Raw genomic sequence first — 20910 nt, forward strand, 5'->3', positions numbered from 1 at the left:
TCTGCAATAGGTAAGCAGCTTGGTTTGAAGAAATCAACTGTGAGAGCAATTATTATGAAGATGAAACGTGGCTGGGTCTTTCAGCATGACAATGATCCCAAACACACCGCCCGGGCAACGAAGGAGTGGCTTCGTAAGAAGCATTTCAAGGTCCTGGAGTGGCCTAGCCAGTCTCCAGATCTCAACCCCATAGAAAATCTTTGGAGGGAGTTGAAAGTCCATGTTGCCCAGCGACAGCCCCAAAACATCACTGCTCTAGAGGAGATCTGCATGGAGGAATGGAACAAAATACCAGCAACAGTGTGTGACAACCTTGTGAACACTTACAGAAAACATTTGACCTGTGTCATTGCCAACAAAGGGTATATAACAAAGTATTGACAAACTTTTGTTATTGACCAAATACTTATTTTCCACCATAATTTGCAAATAAATTCATAAAAAATCCTACAATGTGATTTTCTGGATTTTTTTTCCTCATTTTGTCTGTCATAGTTGACGTGTACCTATGATGAAACTTACAGGCCTCTCTCATCTTTTTAAGTGGGAGAACTTGCACAATTGGTGGCTGACTAAATACTTTTTCCCCCCACTGTATATGTAATGTAGGGTTGGGGTAAATTCCAATTTAATTTCAAATTCCAATTCAATTCATAAATTCACTCAAGATGGAGAATTGACGTTGAATTAAATTGAAATGTAAATACATCTTCAAGTTATGGAATTGGAATTAGACTGTTTGGACTTTTTGAATTGGAATGGAATTTGAACTGTAAAAACCTTTAATCTTTGGAATTGAATTGGAATTGAATATTTTTACATTACCCAGTTAAAGGAATGATCGCAAATAGTATACACAATGTACTGTAGGATTTATTTTTAATAATTTCAACCTGTATTCCTATATTTCCAGTCTAGGCTGTCTGAACAGTGACATGATCAGCCTGAAACCCTGAGGGAATTCTTGGAATTTAAACCTAACATTGGAATTCAGAGGAATTGAATTATCTCTGAATTCAAAAACTGACCTGGAATTTGAATTAAATTAAATGGAATTTACAGGGAGAGAGAATTTAATTAGAATTACATTTGTGGAATTGACTCCAATCATGGTGGACTATGGTACTCATGGAGTGGCAATGTACTGAAAGCTTTAAACAGTTGAAGTCGGAAGTTTACATACACCTTAGTCAAACACATTTAAACTCAGTTTTTCACTATTCCTGACATTTAATCCTAGTAAGAACTCCCTGTCTTACGTCAGTTAGGATCACCACTTTCTTTTAAGAATGTGAAATGTCAGAATAATAGTAGAGAGCTTTTATTTATTTCATCACATTCCCAGTGGGCAGAAGTTTACATACACTCAATTAGTATTTGGTAGCACTGCCTTTAAATTGTTTAATTTGGGTCAAACGTTTCGGGTAGCCTTCCACAAGCTTCCCACAATAAGTTGGGTGAATTTTGGCCCTTTCCTCCTGACAGAGCTGGTGTAACTGAGTCAGGTTTATAGGCCTCCTTGCTGGCACACCCATTTTCAGTTCTGCCCACAAATGTTCTATAGGATTGAGGTCAGGGCTTTGTGATGGCCACTCCAATACCTTGACTTTGTTGTCCTTAAGCCATTTTGCCACAACTTTGGAAGTATGCTTAGGGTCATTGTCCATTTGGAAGACCCATTTGCGACCAAGTTTTAACTTCCTGACTGATGTCTTGAGATGTTGCTTCAATATATCCACATAATTTTCCTGGGATGGTGTTCTTTGGCTTGCAAGCAACCCCCTTTTTCTTTCAAACATAACGATGGTCATTATGGCCAAACAGTTCTATTGTTGTTTCATCAGACCAGAGGACATTTCTCCAAAGAGTACGATCTATGTCCCCATGTGCAGTTGCAAACCGTAGTCTGGCTTTTTTATGGCGGTTTTGGAGCAGTGGCTTCTTCCTTGCTGAGCGGCCTTTCAGGTTATGTCGATATAGGACTTGTTTTACTGTGGATATAGATACTTTTGTACCTGTTTCCTCCAGCATCTTCACAAGGTCCTTTGCTGTTGTTCTGGGATTGATTTCCACTTTTCGCACCAAAGTACTTTCATCTCTAGGAGACAGAACGCGTCTCCTTCCTGAGCGGTATGACGGCTGCGTGGTCCCATGTTTGTACAGATGAACGTGGTACCTTCAGGCATTTGGAAATTTCTCCCAAGGATGAACCAGACTTGTGGAGGTCTACAGATTTTTTTCTGAGGTCTTGTCTGATTTCTTTTGATTTTCCCATGATGTCAAGCAAAGAAGCACTGAGTTTGAGTAGGCCTTGAAATACATCCACAGCTACACCTCCAATTGACTCAAATGATGTCAATTAGCCTATCAGAAGCTTCTAAAGCCATGACATTATTTTCTGGAATTTTCCAAGCTGTTTAAAGGCACCGTCAACTTAGTGTATGTAAACTTCTGACCCACTGGAATTGTGATACAGTGAATTATAAGTGAAATAATCTGTCTGTAAACAATTGTTGGAAAAATGACTTGTGTCATGCACAAAGTAGATGTCCTAACCGACTTGCCAAAACTATAGTTTGTTAACAAGAAATTTGTGGAGTGGTTGAAAAACTAGTTTTAATGACTCCAACCTAAGTGTATGTAAACTTCCGACTTCAACTGTACCTACTGTGATAACCTTTGTGGTGAACTAATTAAATACTATGTACTATGAAACCAAAGTAGCCGTCTTAGTAGCAGTCTTAAATTGTAAGGGACCCTGGTATAGTAGGTACTACAGTATACAAGCAGAGTACATAGCACAGTAGTGTCTTCATCATAGTGGAGGATTGTGATATAGTACTCACCCAATCTCTGTGTGTATAGACATTGACCGGACGGAGGGTGAGGGCTCAGTGGTCTGCCTCTGCATGCGAGGGTTGGTTTGGACCCCGTTCTCCCGGCCTTTACTCTGGGACTCCAGGGGGATGTCTGGAGACGTGTGGCTGATCTTCATGGCTGCCTCTGGGATGGGGATGATCGCCGCTGTGGGGGGCGGCGATACGGGGGTCACCGGCCCCGTCAAAGTCCCAGTTGCCACAGGGACGATGGAACAACGGTGGGACTCACGGCGGTCGAGGGCGGGGACGGGTGGGTCGACGGCCGTGTAGACTGGCTCCCTGGCTGGGACGTACGGTTGCAAAGGTGCCATGGGGGAATCGTGGTGCCCATGGGTGGGCTCCTTGATGCTGGGGGAGAGGCCACGCTCCCTCCATGGGATCCAGCAGAGCTTCCAGGAGACGAAGATGGAGACACCGAACAGGGCCAGGCCACAGGCAGTCACCACCAGAGACAGCAGGCTCACCGACACATCTACAGAATGCAGGGAGGGAGGGAAAGAGGGAGAGAGGGAGGAAAGAAAGGGAGAGAGTCAATACATAATAGGGTCATTTTTCTGATATAAGGATGTGAGAGGCACAGTGAGATAAATAAAGATCAATGAAACATCTACAAGGCAAAGGCTTTGAAGAGAATTAATCATCATCATCACATCATCATTTCACAACATTTCTAATATCTATTATTGATATAAAGCCTCTCCCAAAAACAAATCCTTTGCACATTTAAAAAAAGAGCCTGTCCTTTAGAAGTCTCCATTGAAATGTTTCTAACTGATGGTTGATGTAAGATACTATTTCAGCCACACCCGTTGCTGACAGGTGTATAAAATTGGGCACACAGCCATGCAATCTCCATAGACAAACATTGGCAGTAGAATGGCCTTACTGAAGAGCTCAGTGACTTTCTACGTGGCACGTCATAGGATGCCACCTTTCCAACAAGTCAGTTTGTCAAATTTCTGCCCTGCTAGCACTGCCCCGGTTAACTGTAAGTGCTGTTATTGTGAAGTGGAAACGTCTAGGAGCAACAATGGCTCAGCCGCGAAATGGTAGACCATACAATCTCACAGAAAGGGACCGCTGAGTGCTGAAGTGCATAGCGTGTATAAAATCATCTGTCCTCGGTTGCAACACTCACTACCTAGTTCCAAACTGCATCTGGAAGCAATGACAGCACAAGAACTGTTCGTCGGGAGCTTCATGAAATGGGGTTCCATGGCCGAGCAGCCACACACAAACCTAAGATCACCATGCACAATGCCAAGCGTCGGCTGGAGTGGTGTAAAGCTCGCCGCCATTGGACTCTGGAGCAGTGGAAACGTGTTCTCTGGAGTGATTAATCATGCTTCAACAACTGGCAGTTCGACGGACGAATCAGGGTTTGGCGGATGCCAGGAGAACGAAACCTGCCCCAATTCATAGTTTGATGGAGGAGGAATAATGGTCTGGGGCTGTTTTTCATGGTTCGGGCTAGGCCCCTTAGTTCCAGTGAAGGGAAATCTTAATGCTACAGCATATAATGATATAATGACATTCTAGACGATTCTGTGCTTCCAACTTTGTGGTAACAGTTTGGGGAAGGCCCTTTCCTGTTTCAGCATAACAATGCCCCTGTGCACAAAGTGAGGTCCATACAGAAATGGTTTGTCGAGATCGGTGTGGAAGAACATGACTGGCCTGCACAGAGACCTGACCTCAACCCCATCGAACACCTTTGGAATGAATTGGAATGCCGACTGCGAGCCAGGCCTAATTGCCCAACATCAGTGCTCGACTTCACTCAGGCTCTTGTGGCTAAATGGAAGCAAGTCCCTGCAGCAATGTTCCAACATCTAGTGGAAATGCCTTTCCAGAAGAGTGGAGGCTGTTATAGCAGTGAAGTGGGGACCAACTCCATATTAATGCCCATGATTTTGGAATGAGATGTTCGACAAGCAGGTGTCCACATACCTTTGGTCATGTAGTGTATAAGTCATAGTTTGCCTGTGGGCTTCTCTAGCTGCGTGCCATTAAAGACACACCACAAGGAACGGCCTAAGACTGATCAAATCACTGTGCACTAATTGAAAAAACATGGCTTGGTTAATTACAAGTGTGCTTTGCGGGAACTTTTCTCTTCCTCCCTTAATTTTTTCTTAAAGAGAAGGCGTGACAAACTTAATTAGGAATTATCTAAAGTTGTTTAATTATCTCCTCTGGAGTCCCATATGCGCCCAGGGTCCTGATTGTAGCGCTGCTGTAATCTGTTGTCCTTGACTGATAGGAATAGAGCAAGACAATGTGTTGGGGAGAACCATTCTATGGGAATCAATTGACCCATCTTGAACAAGTTCTAAGCCCCTCTTCACGCTGAAATCGTCAATATTTAGAAATACCTGGCGTGCAGGTGATATTTAACAGCCATTTTAAAGGATTAAAGTATGTGATGGATCCTCTGTAAGAGTTTAACATGTTGTGACGACGTCGGACATCTCTGTCCATTTCTCCTCACAGAACTCATAGTTTGCTAAATTGTTTGCCACAAACATACTTGCTATATCTAATTTTTAGATAAAACATTGTGCTTTGTAGGGTAATATAAATTAACAAACGGCGAGTGTGTTTTCTTATAATATAATTTATTTCTAAATGTTTAGCCTTAGTATTGGAAACGCTAATGTTTATGCCATAGACATAGACCGTATATACAGTATAAAGGTTTATACTAAACATGGCTATGTTCATAGAGAACAGGCTACCTGTTTAGAGGTTTGAATGGTTTATTCCAGGTCCTTTTACGATGCTCAACATCTCCTCCTCATCCAAGGAGAGCTGTTGGTGCAGGTAAAGTACACGTTCCTCTGCCCAGGCGTTGCTGACGCATGCCAGATCTTATGCCTGGATAGGAATTTTACGTACCAGCTAATCACATCACACAGGTAACTGCCAACATAATGGAAACACGTGAGTAAATGAGGGATACAAAGTTTATTGAAAGCATGAGCTTCCACACAGGTGTGGTTCCTGAGTTAATTAAGGTTTGATGAACATAAAAATGATGTAAAACATATGCCATGGCCGTCTCAGTCACCAGATCTCAACCTAACTGGTTGAGTGGCTGGTTTAATGGCTATTTTTACCCCGTTGGCACTTGCAAATTACCACGTGTGATAAATTACACTTGCTGAGAATCACTTGCCTTGAATAATTTATATTTATTTTTGGACTTTGAAGTGAAAAATCTAAATTTCAGTTTATATTTAAATAAAAATGTTTGGTCCTGTGCAGATGTAAATCAAACAAATACACGTGTGAACACCAAATTTGTTCAATTTAAACGTATTTTTTTAAAAATAGTGAATCGTGCAAGGATGCCAATATATTTAACCACATTTGTGGGAGATTGTCAATTGGATTTGCTCGACTCCTCGCATCCTCTCCTCTGTCCTCTCCTGCCTCCTTTTGAAAAAGGTCAATGTAATCAAGGAGAGGAAACGTGGAAACAAATGCACTTGAATGAAATGAGACTCTCCTCCACAAGCGCGTCATCAGACAAACTATGTTTACAGAGGAGGAATCCATAAATAAGTATAAAGTGGTGCAAACAAATTTAGCTAGTTGTACCAGACATTTTATAAATTAATTACAAAACGGATTACAAAACTGTTCCTGGTAGGACTCCGGTAGGATACACATAAGAATCCTCGGCTGGAAGAGGCTATCGAGGAGAGGAGCAAACTCCTCCTTCACCTATTAACAAATTGACATATGGCAACAACTTATCGGTTTCCGGATCAGGAGGAGAGGAGGACGGAGGAGTCGAGGAGAGGATGGACTTATTCCCAATAGAGAATCTCCCTATATCTAGGCTGGTCCTCATCCTCTACATGGTTTAAACTAAGATGCTACAGGTATGTACACAGTGTGAGAAGCCTTGTAGAAATGATGCAAGTAATCCTGTAAATATATTTTCATGTGACAGCTTTTACAGCATGACTTGCAACATGTTGTGTAGTTGTATGTAGATGATGCTATTGATGTATTGCACTTTGTTGTCCCCATAATGGTCTTGTAGGAAGCAGTGACAGTCCTATGAATGTGACATTTGTCTTTACAATGCTGTCAATGTCATCATAATATTGTTGAATAGCTGTAAAACAGGCTATTTAATTGGCCTAGCACATTGAGCTCACAAATCAAATGACAGAGCATCTCGGTACTGCTCACCTTCAGAATGAGAGCTAGAGAGACTGTTTAGGGTTTACTGTGTTCCCATGTTTCCATGCAACATGAGTTGCAGGCACTTTTTGGCCTAATCACGGCAGCCTCAAACATCACAAATAAAAGATAGAGATTTCAAAGATGTGTTGTGATGAATAATAGAGGGTGCTCATTCACACTGGCACAGGGTCTCCCAGTCACCATGGAAGGGGGGGACAGAAACACAATCACAAGGAGCCTTCTGATTCATCTTGGAGTTCGCCTCCAAAGCAATCCCAGGAAGTGAAGTGATGATATATCCCTCTCTGGGAATTCTTCTGAAGAGGTTCAAGTTCCGCCAAAGAGAGATCTTCAAAGAGATTCATCAGTGTCATTGGGAATTCATCATTTTGGTACAGCTGTCACCCCTTGAACTTAGAGGGCTTGGCAAACTCTCAGACGTTAGGGTCACACAATGTAACACATTGCATGAGACCTAACTACCGTACACTTTCCGAACTATAGAGCAAATCAGCACTCCCCCACTCATCACTACTACACATAATGGCACACCTGCAGAGGCTGGGCATTTTGCCTAGCTATCATTATGGGAGTTAAATGGCTGGATTGTCTAGAGGCATTTACAAAACAGACCCACTCAACTGTAAATTGTTTTGCACCATACAGTATTGTACCATGTAGTTCACCATATTTGTCCATATGCTGTCCCATTCTCCAGCCCTGTTTGTCCGTTGTTTATGAAACCCTGTGGGTTTACATGAACTGAGGCGTAGGAAATTATGAAATTATGATTTGTCTAATTAATCCACTGGGAGATAGCTTTTTTATTTATTTATTTGTATATGCAAAATGACTAAGCACAGATAGGGCTATGCAAGAGAACACTCAGGATGTTATCTAGTCTAAAACAAGCTCTGGGTTTGTGAGATAACATGTTTCTCTGGATCGTAGACCTTTTACATACCTCCACAGGGGTGAAAGTGAAAATAGTGAAGACAGCTGTTTCGCAATTAGCAGTAACAGCCGTGGAAAGGCAAAATTACAAACATGGCAAATCTCTGGAAATGTTATAACCATTCAGAACCAGAGCTGCGGCCCCTGATGCTAGGTCTGTTCCACAGATTTTTGTGCTGAGCGATTAATCAAAATGTTGGTTATTATTCATTTTTTAAACAACATCGGTTCAATTATTTGAATTCCATTTAGTTTGTTTTAAAGTCTGTGAGCTCAATGTGCAAATTGCACAGTTTCTCTAGAGATAAACCAGATCCAGCCTGAACTGTGCGATGTAGTAGGGAGTTGTAGTTTCCAACAGGCCTGGAAGGGCATAGGCCCACCCACTTGGGAGCCAGACCCAACCACTGGGGAGCCAGGCCCAGCCAATCAGAAATATTATTTAATTTTTTAATTGTGAGGCCGGTTGGATGTACTGCCATATTCTCTTAAATGACGTTTGAGGCGGCATATGGTAGAGAAATTAACTTTCAATTATCTGTTGGACATTCCTGCAGTCAGCATGCCAATTGCACGCTCCCTCAAAACTTGAGAAATCTGTGGCATTGTGTTGTGTGACAAAACCTCATATTTTAGATTGGCCTTTTATTGTCCCCAGCACAAGGTGCACCTGTGTAATGATCATGCTGTTTAATCAGCTTCTTGATATGCCACACCTGTCAGGTGGATGGATTATCTTGGCAAAGGAGAAATGCTCACTAACAGTGATGTAAACAAATTTGTGCACACAATTTGAGAGAAATAAGCTTTTTGTGCAGCTCATGAAACATGGGACCAACACTTTACTTGTTGCATTTATATTTTTGTTCAGTATACTAAAATAGTGATTTTGTCAGACAGCATAGGCAGCAGCTCTATAGAGATGAGATTATGATTTGGAATGAAATAAAGTCATCAAATAAAACAAATATAATATACATAACTGAAATATTTTATCAGAGTAATGTGCATAAATGATGGTTAATAAGTAATAAGCAGTAATGGGCAGTCACTACCATCAGGATACTTCTATTAATTGTTTTATTCTGTGTTGTTACAGCTTTAACCCAAATAATCTAACCGAAACCAAACCGACCGCAAAAAGCACTAATCGCTCAGCACTAGTGGATGTGGAATCTGCTGGGCGGACCAAGGGAAATAATAATAATAATAATAAGCCATTTAGCAGACGCTTTTATCCAAAGCGACTTACAGTCATGCGTGCATACATTTTTTTTGTGTATGGGTGGTCCCGGGGATCGAACCCACTACCTTGGCGTTACAAGCGCCGTGCTCAACCAGCTGAGCTACAGAGGACCACGAAATCACATGTAGGGTAAAATGCCAGGCTGACCACCTTTGATTGCAGTAACAAGCAAAGGGGTTGTTTTTGACATGGCCTACTCCATTACATTTTCTCTCAGAATGTTGAGGCAAAGCATGCTGGGAGTCTGGGGCTTCCTTAATGAGCCTAGTATTGCACACCACCTCCCCCTCTTCCTCCTCCTCTTATTGCTGCCTCCTCCTCCACCTGCTCCTTTGCTAACCTCTGACCCCACTCTCCCCTCTTCACTCTTTTTTCTCTTTCTATTACCCTCCCCCTCTTCCTCCTCATCCTCACCCCTGTTTCTCCCTCTGATATGTCAGGGATAGAACACCTTTTACACATCAAAGTCAAGAATTATACCGTTCCGATAGCTCTCACGTCAATCAATAATCAAAGTTCATTCAAATAATAGATTATCATCCACAGCAGTCTAAAATAAATGCACCCTTATTGAGTCACTTCAAATATTGCAGTGAGTTGGCCTACGTTGTGATAGTGTGAAGAAGGTGAATGATGAAGTCTGTCCCAAGATATTTTCTGCAGAGCCTTGACCACTCTTGCATTTCTCAGAGCACTTGCAAACACATCATCAATACATGTGGGAGTGTACAGTCCACACTGTACGTGGTGGTAAATGGGACAAGGCCATTCTGGCTTGTTGTCTCGCTTTGATGATGTCATACCAACACACATAATATCTCCATTTCTGTTTCTAGGCTTTTATTAAGATCAAAGAACTTCACAAACAATCGTGAATCTTCTTGGGCTGATCCCTCCTTTCAAGCTCCTCCAAGCTGTTATAAACATGCAAAATACTGCAATATGGAGAACCAACTGTGTGAAAATGTACCTCCACGTTCATATACTGTATGTTACCTGCATTATTTTTATCAGGTGGTTGAGTGCTTCATTACAGTAATGCCATTGAAATACCACTAAGCAGGGTGGCCATTTTGCTAATGCAACATTCATGTCATGCCACTCCTGTCACCTGTGCTGAAGCTCCTCTTTAGCTGTATTGGACACATGTTTCAAGTTTCAAGTTTTAATGTCACGTGCACAAGTACATTGAAATGCCTTTCTTGCCAGCTCTAAATCCAACAATGCAGTAATCAATATCAATGTAGTATTGAAAATAACATAAGGTAGAACACACGAGAAGTAAGTAAGCTATATACAGGGTCAGTTCCAATCCCATATTTATAATGTGCAGAGATACTGGAGTGATAGAGAGCATTGCCATATGTCCACTTGCTGTCTTCTGTACACACAGCACGTGACCATCACAGACCTGCAATGGGCCATTGAACATGAATGGAGGAGGCTTTGAACACACAAATCCCATTCTCTGGATCACAAAGCTACTGATAGCATCAGTCACTATTCCTAATTAAATAAATCAAATCAGTGAAACCACAGGCCATGGCACAACCAGCCAAAGACATGGTACACCAGGGGTGAGCTGTGTTTAGACCACACTGTGGCATCGGATCGAATTGTGGCTATTGAGCTCAGGCCCTGTAGCCTGAGAGAGCATTGATCCAGAGGCAAAGTGGTGGTTTGCTTGGCAGGTTGCCCTGATACTGCCTAGGAGTTAGAGATTCATAGTATATCTGAAAAGACTCAAATAACCATGATAGCTAACACAAAAATCAGAAAGGGGGGGGGGTGGGGGGGGGGGGGGGGTGTATGGAGTGGGAGGGAAATACTGCTGATTAAGTATTACCTTGGACCTACAGTAGTATTCCCTTGTGGTGCTCTAAGCTGCCTCACAGTTTGTTTGGTGTTGAATTAGTGAGAGATTAGTTAGGAAGCATTAATTAGTGTGCCCTATAGCAAACTGATATGTAATCATCTACATTACCTACACCTCTCCTCAATAAGTTATCAGCAGCAATAGCAGTCAATATACCTGCTCTTTCCAAGACATAGACTGACTGGCCAGGTGATTCCAGGTGAAAGCTATGATCCCTTATTGATGTCACTCAATCAGCGTAGATGAAGGGGAGGAGACCGGTTAAAAAATGATTTTTAAGCCTTGAGACAATTGAGACATGAATTGTGTATGTGTGCAATTCAGAGGGTGAATGGGCAATACAAAATATTTTGTTACTCAATATTAGGAAGGTGTTCTTAATGTTTTGTACACTCAGTGTAGATTAGCTACTGTATGTGAATGTGAGTGAGCTGCTAGCAACCAAAAACCTTGCAGGCATTATCTATCACAGGCATTATCTATAAGTAGAGTTTGATAATACTGTGGCAACGACACCTAAACAGTGTTGAGTAGCTGGGAGTCCTGCTCTCAGTCTATCTATCAGTCTATCTATCAATCTATAAGATGAGCACAGCAGGGGGACATGTTGCTCGAAAACTCTCTTTTCCCAGCCACTCGCTGCATGGCCATGATCTAGCTTAAGATAGAGTAGCTTCATTTCCCCCAGGGCTACTATTACTGAGGACTCAACATTACATATGTTACACATATAGCCCAGAATCGCACGCATGTACATAATGGGTCTGAGTGCTTAGCAACATGCTCATCGCTACATTCATGTATAGACAGCAGGCAGATGTCTGTGAAGTTATTTTGGTAAAGGTGAGAGATCTAATGTAAGACATTCTCCAGATTATTTAAAATAGTAAGCTTCACAGTTGCATTAACATTGAGTATGGTGCTGAAATACATTTTGACCTGATCTGGTGTGAGGGAGTTACTTGGCCTGTATAAACACTTCAAATGTGTTAGCCATGGTGCCATGGTTGGTTTTTAACCCTCCACACAGAAACAGACACACGGACACACACACACTCCTCTCCGTTTGGGTCACATATGTTTGAATGCCAGAGACCAACACAAAAATACTTGTCAATCTTCCTATATCTTTCATCTTTATTTCTCTCTGGTTTATTGAGGTGCCAATCATCCAGGACAGGATGAAAGGGCTCAGCTGGATATGTTAATAAAACCAGGGACTGTGGACTCAAGGGAACCTGCCCCTGATCGCAGTTCAATAACCCCACCATAGACACTCCACCTGGCTGTCAATGCAGAGGGGAGAGGGGAGAATGGAGGTAGAGACAAATGGAGAGAGGAGAAGGGAGAGTGCATGGAGGATAGCGCTGAAGGGAGAGGAAATGGTGCATGGGGAGAGGAGCAGGGATGGATAGCGCACAGAGAGTAGAAGGGGGTGAGGAGAGGGGCTATAGTGGGGAGGGGGGAGAAGAGGAGAGAGAAGAAGGGAGAGGAGAAGGGGGTGAGGAGAGGGGCTATAGGGGGGAGGGGGAGAAGAGGAGAGAGAACAAGGGAGAGGAGAAGGGGGTGAGGAGAGGGGCTATAGGGGGAGGGGAGAGAAGAGGAGAGAGAAGAAGGGAGAGGAGAAGGGGGTGAGGAGAGGGGCTATAGGGGGAGGGGAGAGAAGAGGAGAGAGTAGAAGGGAGAGGAAAAGGGGGTGAAGAGAGGGGCTATAGGGGGGAGGGGAGAGAAGAGGAGAGAGAAGAAGGGAGAGGAGAAGGGGGTGAGGAGAGGGGCTATAGGGGGAGGGGGGAGAAGAGGAGAGAGAAGAAGGGAGAGGAGAAGGGGGTGAGAAGAGGGGCTATAGGGGGAGGGGAGAGAAGAGGAGAGAGAACAAGAGAGAGGAGAAGGGGGTGAGGAGAGGGGCTATAGGGGGAGGGGAGAGAAGAGGAGAAAGAAGAAGGGAGAGGAGAAGAGGGTGAGGAGAGGGGCTATAGGGGGAGGGGAGAGAAGAGGAGAGAGGAGAAGGGACAGGGAGAAAGGAGATGGGAGAGTGAAGTCAGGTTTTGACTGAAAGGATAGGGGTGGGGTTAGGGGCCACATCTTGAACCATTCATCAATCAGGGGCATGTGAGAAAGGCAGAAGATTGGGTTATTAGTCCAAGCTCAGGCCATTGGGATCACAATATGTCACATTTTACGCTTCCAGAAACCTCCAGAGAACCTTCTAGTAATCACCATGGACTGCAACAGGCGGTAATGGATCAGTGGGTTGAGTGAAAAACACATCCACCTCATGACAGAATTCTGGCTTATGGCAGCTGCACGCACGCATACACACAAAGCTGGTGTGGGTTAGTGTGATACTGTATTACTAAGAATGCACTCCTCCCTCCTCTCCAGACGCGGTTCCCCAAAATTCCCGCTCCAATATAAGCACTGCCTCCCTCTCTTGCTGAGGCTAGCATGCATACAGTTGAAGTCGGAAGTTTACATACACTTAGGTTGGAGTCATTAAAGCTCGTTTTTCAACCACTCCACAAATTTCTTGTTAACAAACTATAGTTTTGGCAAGTCGGTTAGGACATCTACGTTGTGCATGACACAAGTAATTTTTCCAACAATTGTTTACAGACAGATTATTTAACTTATAACTCAGTGTATCACAATTCCAGTGGGTCAGAAGTTTACATACACTAAGTTGACTGTACATTTAACCAGCTTGGAAAATTCCAGAAAATGGTGTCATGGTTTTAGAAGCTTCTGATAGGCTAATTGACATAATTTGAGTCAATTGGAGGTGTACCTGTGCCTACCTTTAAAATCAGTGCCTCTTTGCTTGACGTCATGGGAAAATCAAAAGAAATCAGCCAAGACCTCATAAAAACAATTGTAGACCTCCACAAGTCTAGTTCATCCTTGGGAGCAATTTCCAAACGCCTGAAGGTACCACGTTCATCTGTACAAACAATAGTATGCAAGTATAAACACCATTGGACCACGCAGCTGTCATACCGCTCAGGAATGAGATGCGTTCTGTCTCCTAGAGATGAACGTACTTTGGTGCGAAAAGTGCAAATCAATCCCAGAACAACAGCAAAGGACCTTGTGAAGATGCTGGAGGACACAGGTACAAATTTATCTATATCCACAGTAAAACGAGTCCTATATCGCCATAACCTGAAAGGCCGCTCAACAAGGAAGAAGCCACTGCTCCAAAACCGCCATAAAAAAGCAAGACTACGGTTTGCAACTGCACATGGGGACAAAGATCGTACTTTTTAGAGAAATATCCTCTGGTCTGATTAAACAAAAATAGAACTGTTTGGCCATAATGACCATCGTTATGTTTGGAGGAAAAAGGGGGATGCTTGCAAGCTGAAGAACACCATCCCAACCGTGAAGCACAGGTGTCACGAATTCAGCCGATGCTGCCCCTCGTCCTTGCTCGGGCAGGCTTCGGCGTTCGTCGTAACCGGAGTACTAGCTGCTACCGATCCATGTTTCTATGTTCTACTTGTTTTGTCTGTATTGGTCTCACCTGTTTCCCATCTTGTAATTATGTCTTCCCTATTTAACCCTCTGGCTCACACCGTGTGTTGTGCGTGTTTGTCCATGTTTTGGTTGTCGTATGTAAGCGAGTTTGTTCCTCCCTGCGTGGAGGTATGTTCTTTAAGATACCTACGAGTAAAGTACGTTTTTTGAGTAGCTCTGTGTCCTGCACCTGACTTCGTCCTACCGCATTACACTGACGCCTTGACAGAAACACGCACCAAAATATGGATTCAGCAGGTACATTCATTTCGTCCGGATCAATGGAGGAACGTGTCCAACAGCAGGCGACCATGATCCAGACTCTCGGCACCGCAATGGAGCGCGTGTTGAACACTATGGAGCGATGGGAGAGAGGTGGTGGTCCTACACCTCCTCCAACTACACAACCACCCACACCGCTGTCCACCCCTTCGTCAACTGGGTCAGCTGCCGGGTGCCAGGGTTTTCTGCTCCAGGTAGAGCTCTACCTGGCTACCATCCACCCGGCTCCCTCGGGATATGAGAGCGTGTCCGCTCTCATCTCCTGTCTGTCTGGAAGAGCGCTCGAGTGGGCCAACGCTGAGTGGGGAGGAATAGACGCTATGAGGATTTCACCCGCCGCTTTTGGGCCGGTATTCGATCATTCACCGGAGGGGAGAGCGGCGGGGGAACGTCTATTCCACCTCAGACAGGGGAGGAGGAGCGCACAGGACTTTGCACTGGACTTTAGGACTCTGGCTGCCAGCACAGGATGGAATGAGAGGGCCCTGATCGACCACTACCGATGCAGCCTCCGGGAGGACGTTCATCGGGAACTGGCCTGCAGGGACACCACCCTTAACCTGGACCAACTGGTGGACATGTCGATAAGGCTGGATAACCTGTTGGCTACCCGCGGACGTCCGGATCAGGGGCCGTCCATTCCATCCCCCAGCACCTCCGACCCTACTCCTATGGAGCTCGGAGGTGCTGAACTTAGGGAGACCGGAAGGAGGACCATCTCCTGCACCAACTGTGGCCGCGGAGGACACACTGCTGGTCGGTGCTGGGGAGGGTCTTTCAGGAATCGAAGCGGTAGGCAGAGCACTGGTGGACCATCTCAGGTGAGTAGGCACCCGACTCACCCAGAGCTCCCTGTTGCGCATATGTGTATATGTGGTCCTCTGTAGCTCAATTGGTAGAGCATGGCGCTTGTAACGCCAGGGTAGTGGGTTCGATCCCTGGGACCACCCATACGTAAAAATGTATGCGCACATGACTGTAAGTCGCTTTGGATAAAAGCGTCTGCTAAATGGCATATTATTATTATCATTTGAGTTTTCCCCTCATTCCCAGCATAAGGCGCTAGTAGATTCAGGCGCAGCTGGGAACTTTATTGATCATCAGTTTTCCCGTAATTTAGGGATTCCTATTGTGCCTGTTGCTGTGCCCTTCCCTGTACATGCCCTAGATAGTCGCCCTTTAGGGTCAGGTCTGATTAGGGATGTCACAGCTCCACTCTGGATGAAGACGCAGGAGGGTCATGAGGAAAAAATTAATCTCTATCTGATTGATTCTCCTGCGTTTCCAGTGGTGTTGGGCCTTCCCTGGTTAGCCTCTCATGACCCCACTATTTCATGGCAACAGAGGGCTCTCAAGGGATGGTCTAGTCAGTGCTCGGGGAGGTGTGTAGATGTTTCCGTAGGGGCAACTACGGTGGAAAGTCCAAACCAGGTTTCCACCATGCACATTCCGCCTGAATATGGCTCTTGCCTTCTGTAAAAAGAAGGCGACTCAATTACCACCCCATCAACAGGGGGATTGTGCGATAAACCTCCAGGTAGGCGCTGCACTTCCTCAGAGTCACGTGTATCCTCTGTCACAGGAGGAGACGGTGGCTATGGAAACCTATGTCACCGAATCTCTGAGGCAGGGATACATTTGGCGTTCCACTTCCCCTGTCTCCTCAAGTTTCTTTTTTGTGAAGAAGAAGGATGGTGGCTTACGCCCGTGCATTGACTACCGTGGTCTTAATCAGATCACTGTGAAGTACAGCTATCCACTACCTCTGATTGCTAGTATGACAGAGTCATTGCACGGGGCGCGCTTCTTCACTAAATTGGATCTCAGGAGCGCGTACAACCTGGGGCGTATCCGGGAGGGAGATGAGTGGAAGACAGCATTCAGTACCACCTCTGGGCACTATGAGTACCTCATCATGCCATACGGGTTGATGAATGTTCCATCAGTCTTCCAATCCTTTGTTGATGAGATTTTCAGGGACCTGCACTGACAGGGTGTAGTGGTGTATATTGATGACATTCTCATATACTCCGCTACACAGGCCGAGCATGTGTCCCTGGTGCGTCAAGTGCTTGGTCGACTGTTGGAGCATGACCTGTATGTGAAGGCGGAGAAATGTTTGTTCTTACAAGAGTCCATCTCCTTCCTAGGGCACCGCCTGTCCGCGTCAGGGGTAGAGATGGAGATTGACCGCATTTTGGCCGTGCGTAATTGGCCGACTCCAACCACGGTAAAGGAGGTGCAGCGATTCTTGGGTTTTGCCAACTACTACCGGAGGTTTATCCAGGGCTTTGGTCAGGTAGCGGCTCCCATTACCTCCTTGCTGAAGGGGGGACCGGTGCAACTGCAGTGGTCAGCTGAGGCGGACAGGGCTTTTGGTCATCTGAAGGAACTGTTTACCTCGGCTCCAGTGCTGGCTCATCCGGATCCCTCCTTAGCATTCCAGGTTGAGGTGGACGCGTCCGAGGCTGGGATAGGAACTGTACTTTCTCAGCGCTCGGGTACACCACTAAAGCTTTCTTTTCTAAGAAGCTCAGTCTGGCGGAGCACAACTATGATGTGGGGGACCGGGAGCTGTTGGCTGTGGTAAGGCTCTGAAAGTGTGGAGGCATTGGCTTGAGGGGGCTAAACACCCTTTCCTCATTTTGACTGACCATCGCAATCTGGAGTACATCCGGGCGGCGAAGAGATTGAACCCTCGCCAGGCAAGGTGGGCCATGTTCTTCACTCGTTTTGTGTTTACTCTTACTTACAGACCAGGTTCCCAGAACGCTTAGGCAGACTCCCTGTCCCGACTGTATGACACAGAGGAGAGGTCCATTGAGCCCACTCCCATACTTCCGGCGTTGTGTCTGGTGGCGCCGGTGGTGTGGGAGGTTGATGCGGACATCGAGTGGGCGTTACGTACCGAGCCCACTCCCCACCCAGTGTCCAGAGGGTCGTATGTACGTGCCGCTCGAGGTTCGCGATCGATTGATCTATTGGGCTCACACGTCACCCTCCTCTGGTCATCCTGGCATCGGTCGGACAGTGCACTGTCTTAGTGGGAAGTACTGGTGGCCCACTTTAGCCAAGGACGTGAGGGTTTATGTTTCCTCCTGCTCGGTGTGCGCCCAGTGTAAGGCACCTAGACACCTGCCTAGAGGGAAATTACAACCCCTACCCATTCCACAATGGCCGTGGTCCCACCTATCAGTGGATTTTGTTACGGACCTTCCCCCCTCACAAGGGAACACCACGATCCTGGTCGTTGTGGATCGGTTTTCTAAGTCCTGCCATCTCATTCCTATGCCAGGTCTCCCTACGGCCCTACAAACTGCTGAGGCCTGCGGGGTGCCTGAGGATATTGTATCAGATCGGGGTCCCCAGTTCACCTCAAGGGTCTGGAGGGCGTTCATGGAACGTCTGGGGGTCTCGATCAGCCTGACCTCAGGTTTTCACCCCGAGAGTAATGGGCAGGTGGAGAGAGTTAACCAGGATGTGGGTAGGTTTCTGCGGTCCTATTGCCAGGACCGGCCGGGGGAGTGGTTGGGTTTTAACCCCTGGGCAGAGATGGCCCAAAACTCACTCCGCCACTCATCCACTAACCTTTCTCCCTTTCAGTGTGTGTTAGGTTATCAGCCGGTCCTGGCACCTTGGCATCAGAGCCAGATCGAGGCTCCTGCGGTGGATGAGTGGTGAAATCTGCCCCTTCGCCTGCCCTGCCGGAAGCTGGGTCGGCGGTTTGTGGGGCCATTTAAAATCCTGAGGAAATTGAACAAGGTTTGTTATAGGTTACAGCTTCCTCTGAATTACCGTATTAACCCCTCGTTCCATGTGTCTCTCCTCAGGCCGGTAGTAGCTGGTCCACTCCAGGAGTCTGAGGAACGGGAGGTTCCTCCGCCCCCACTGGACATCGAGGGGGCACCGGCGTACTCGGTCCGGTCCATCTTGGATTCGAGGCTTTGGGTGGGGGGCCTGCAGTATCTCATGGAGTGGGAGGGGTACGGTCCGGAGGAACGGTGCTGGGTCCCTAGGAGGGACATCCTCGATACCTCCATGTTGAGGGATTTCCACCGTAGTCATCCGACTCGCCCTGCTCTGCGTCCTCCTGGCCGTCCCCGAGGCCGGGGTTGAGGGGGGGGTACTGTCACGAATTCAGCCGAGGCTGCCCCTCCTCCTTGCTCGGGCAGGCTTCGGCGTTCGTCGTCACTGGAGTACTAGCTGCTACCGATCCATGTTTCTATGTTCTACTTGTTTTGTCTGTATTGGTCTCACCTGTTTCCCATCTTGTTATTATGTCTTCCCTATTTAATCCTCTGGCTCACACTGTGTGTTGTGCGTGTTTGTCCATGTTTTGGTTGTCGTATGTGAGCGGGTTTGTTCCTCCCTGCTTGGAGGTATGTTCTTTAAGATACCTACGAGTATAGGACGTTTTTCGAGTAGCTCTGTGTCCTGCGCCTGACTTCGTCGTACCGCAGCATTACACTGACGCCTTGACAACAGGGGTGGCAGCATCATGCTGTGGGGGTGCTTTGCTGCAGGAGGGACTGGTGCACTTCACAAAATAGATGGCATCATGAGGAAGGAAAATAATGTGGATATATTGAAGCAACATCTCAAGACATCAGTCAGGAAGTTAAAGCTTGGTCGCAAATGGGTCTTCCAAATGGACAATGACCCCAAGCATACTTCCAAAGTTGTGGCAAAATGGCTTAAGGACAACAAAGTCAAGGTATTGGAGTGGCCATCACAAAGCCCTGACCTCAATCCTATAGAACATTTGTGGGCAGAACTGAAAAAGCGTGTGCGAGCAAGGAGGCCTACAAACCTGACTCAGTTACACCAGCTCTGTCAGGAGGAATGGGCCAAAATTCACCCAACTTATTGTGGGAAGCTTGTGGAAGGCTACCCGAAATGTTTGACCCAAGTTAAACAATTTAAAGGCAATGCTACCAAATACTAATTGAGTGTATGTAAACTTCTAACCCACTGTGAATGTGATGAAATAAATAAAAGCTATTATTCTGACATTTCACATTCTTAAAATGTAGTGTTTTATGGCATGTGCTAATGCAAAAAAATTAGATAGCATTGGGAATCAAGCCAGCTCAAGCTTCAATGAATGCGACCAAGGATTACACAAACTCGCACCTGTCCCCATTCCCCACTCCCAACCCCCCAACACCCCATCCAACTAAGGTGCACCAGAAATAAGGGCACATATAACAAGATCCATGGTGCGCACACTACATTTATAGCCAAGGTTGAATATAGCCTACTGACTTTTGTTTTTATCAAACGTGTTTGTGCAAAACCCTATATGAAATAATTTCCCCACTCATAAACTCCATGCAACAAGTTCTGTGCATAAATGATCAGATCAAAGTGTTATGTAGATTTCAGAGCACAGGAAAAAAAAGTTACATCTTTGTATAATTCAAACTAAAAAGCACACACGCATTGCATACACATAATTGGATAGGATTGACCAGTGCATTAATACCTGAGTCGGTGTAGCGTGGTCTGGCGAGGTCCCGGAAATGGTAAATGAAATCCAGACAGTTCTCGTTCTGTACTTCCCCTTTAGAGCAGAGATCAGACAGGAGTTCTAGTGCTTTTTGACAAATCTCGTCCTCTCTGTCGCCAGGCATTTCCCACCAGCATCCTTCTGAATGGAGGGGCTCCTATGGCACCACCACACCACCCCACCCACCAGAGTCGCCTAGCCCCCGCAGAATCACACTAATCCTCCCGGCAGAGAGTCAACTAAAGCCCGAGTAGCAGCGCTCCACCCGAAGCGGAGTCACCAACACCCCGCAGCTCAGCACCACTCTGGCTGTCTGAAAAACCAACCAGGGTAGCGGAGGAGGAATAGGGAAGAATACTAGGTCAAAAAAACATAATATTCATTTGTTTCTTTCCAAACGTCGGGCATTCCTTTTTCGAGTGTTTAGTATTCAATTGTGGGGTTTTCCCCA

General features: G+C 45.7%; 1 protein-coding gene across 1 annotated transcript in view; it reads right to left on the bottom strand.

Annotated features, from left to right (window-relative positions):
• LOC311124253 (synaptotagmin-9-like) overlaps positions 1-20583 on the bottom strand; it is a gene marked incomplete at both ends in the record, with an annotated part of 46309 nt that extends 25726 nt beyond the window's left edge. Inside the window, 2 exons of the mRNA XM_084198426.1 lie at positions 2847-3351; positions 20436-20583. Of these exons, the coding sequence (XP_084054552.1) occupies positions 2847-3351; positions 20436-20583 (653 nt within the window). The remainder of the gene's footprint in view (positions 1-2846; positions 3352-20435) is intronic.
• Between the last annotated feature and the right edge of the window lie 327 nt (positions 20584-20910).

This window comes from Coregonus lavaretus (assembly GCF_964263955.1).
Source record: "Coregonus lavaretus genome assembly, contig: HAP1_SCAFFOLD_1286, whole genome shotgun sequence".
NCBI lineage: Eukaryota > Metazoa > Chordata > Actinopteri > Salmoniformes > Salmonidae > Coregonus > Coregonus lavaretus.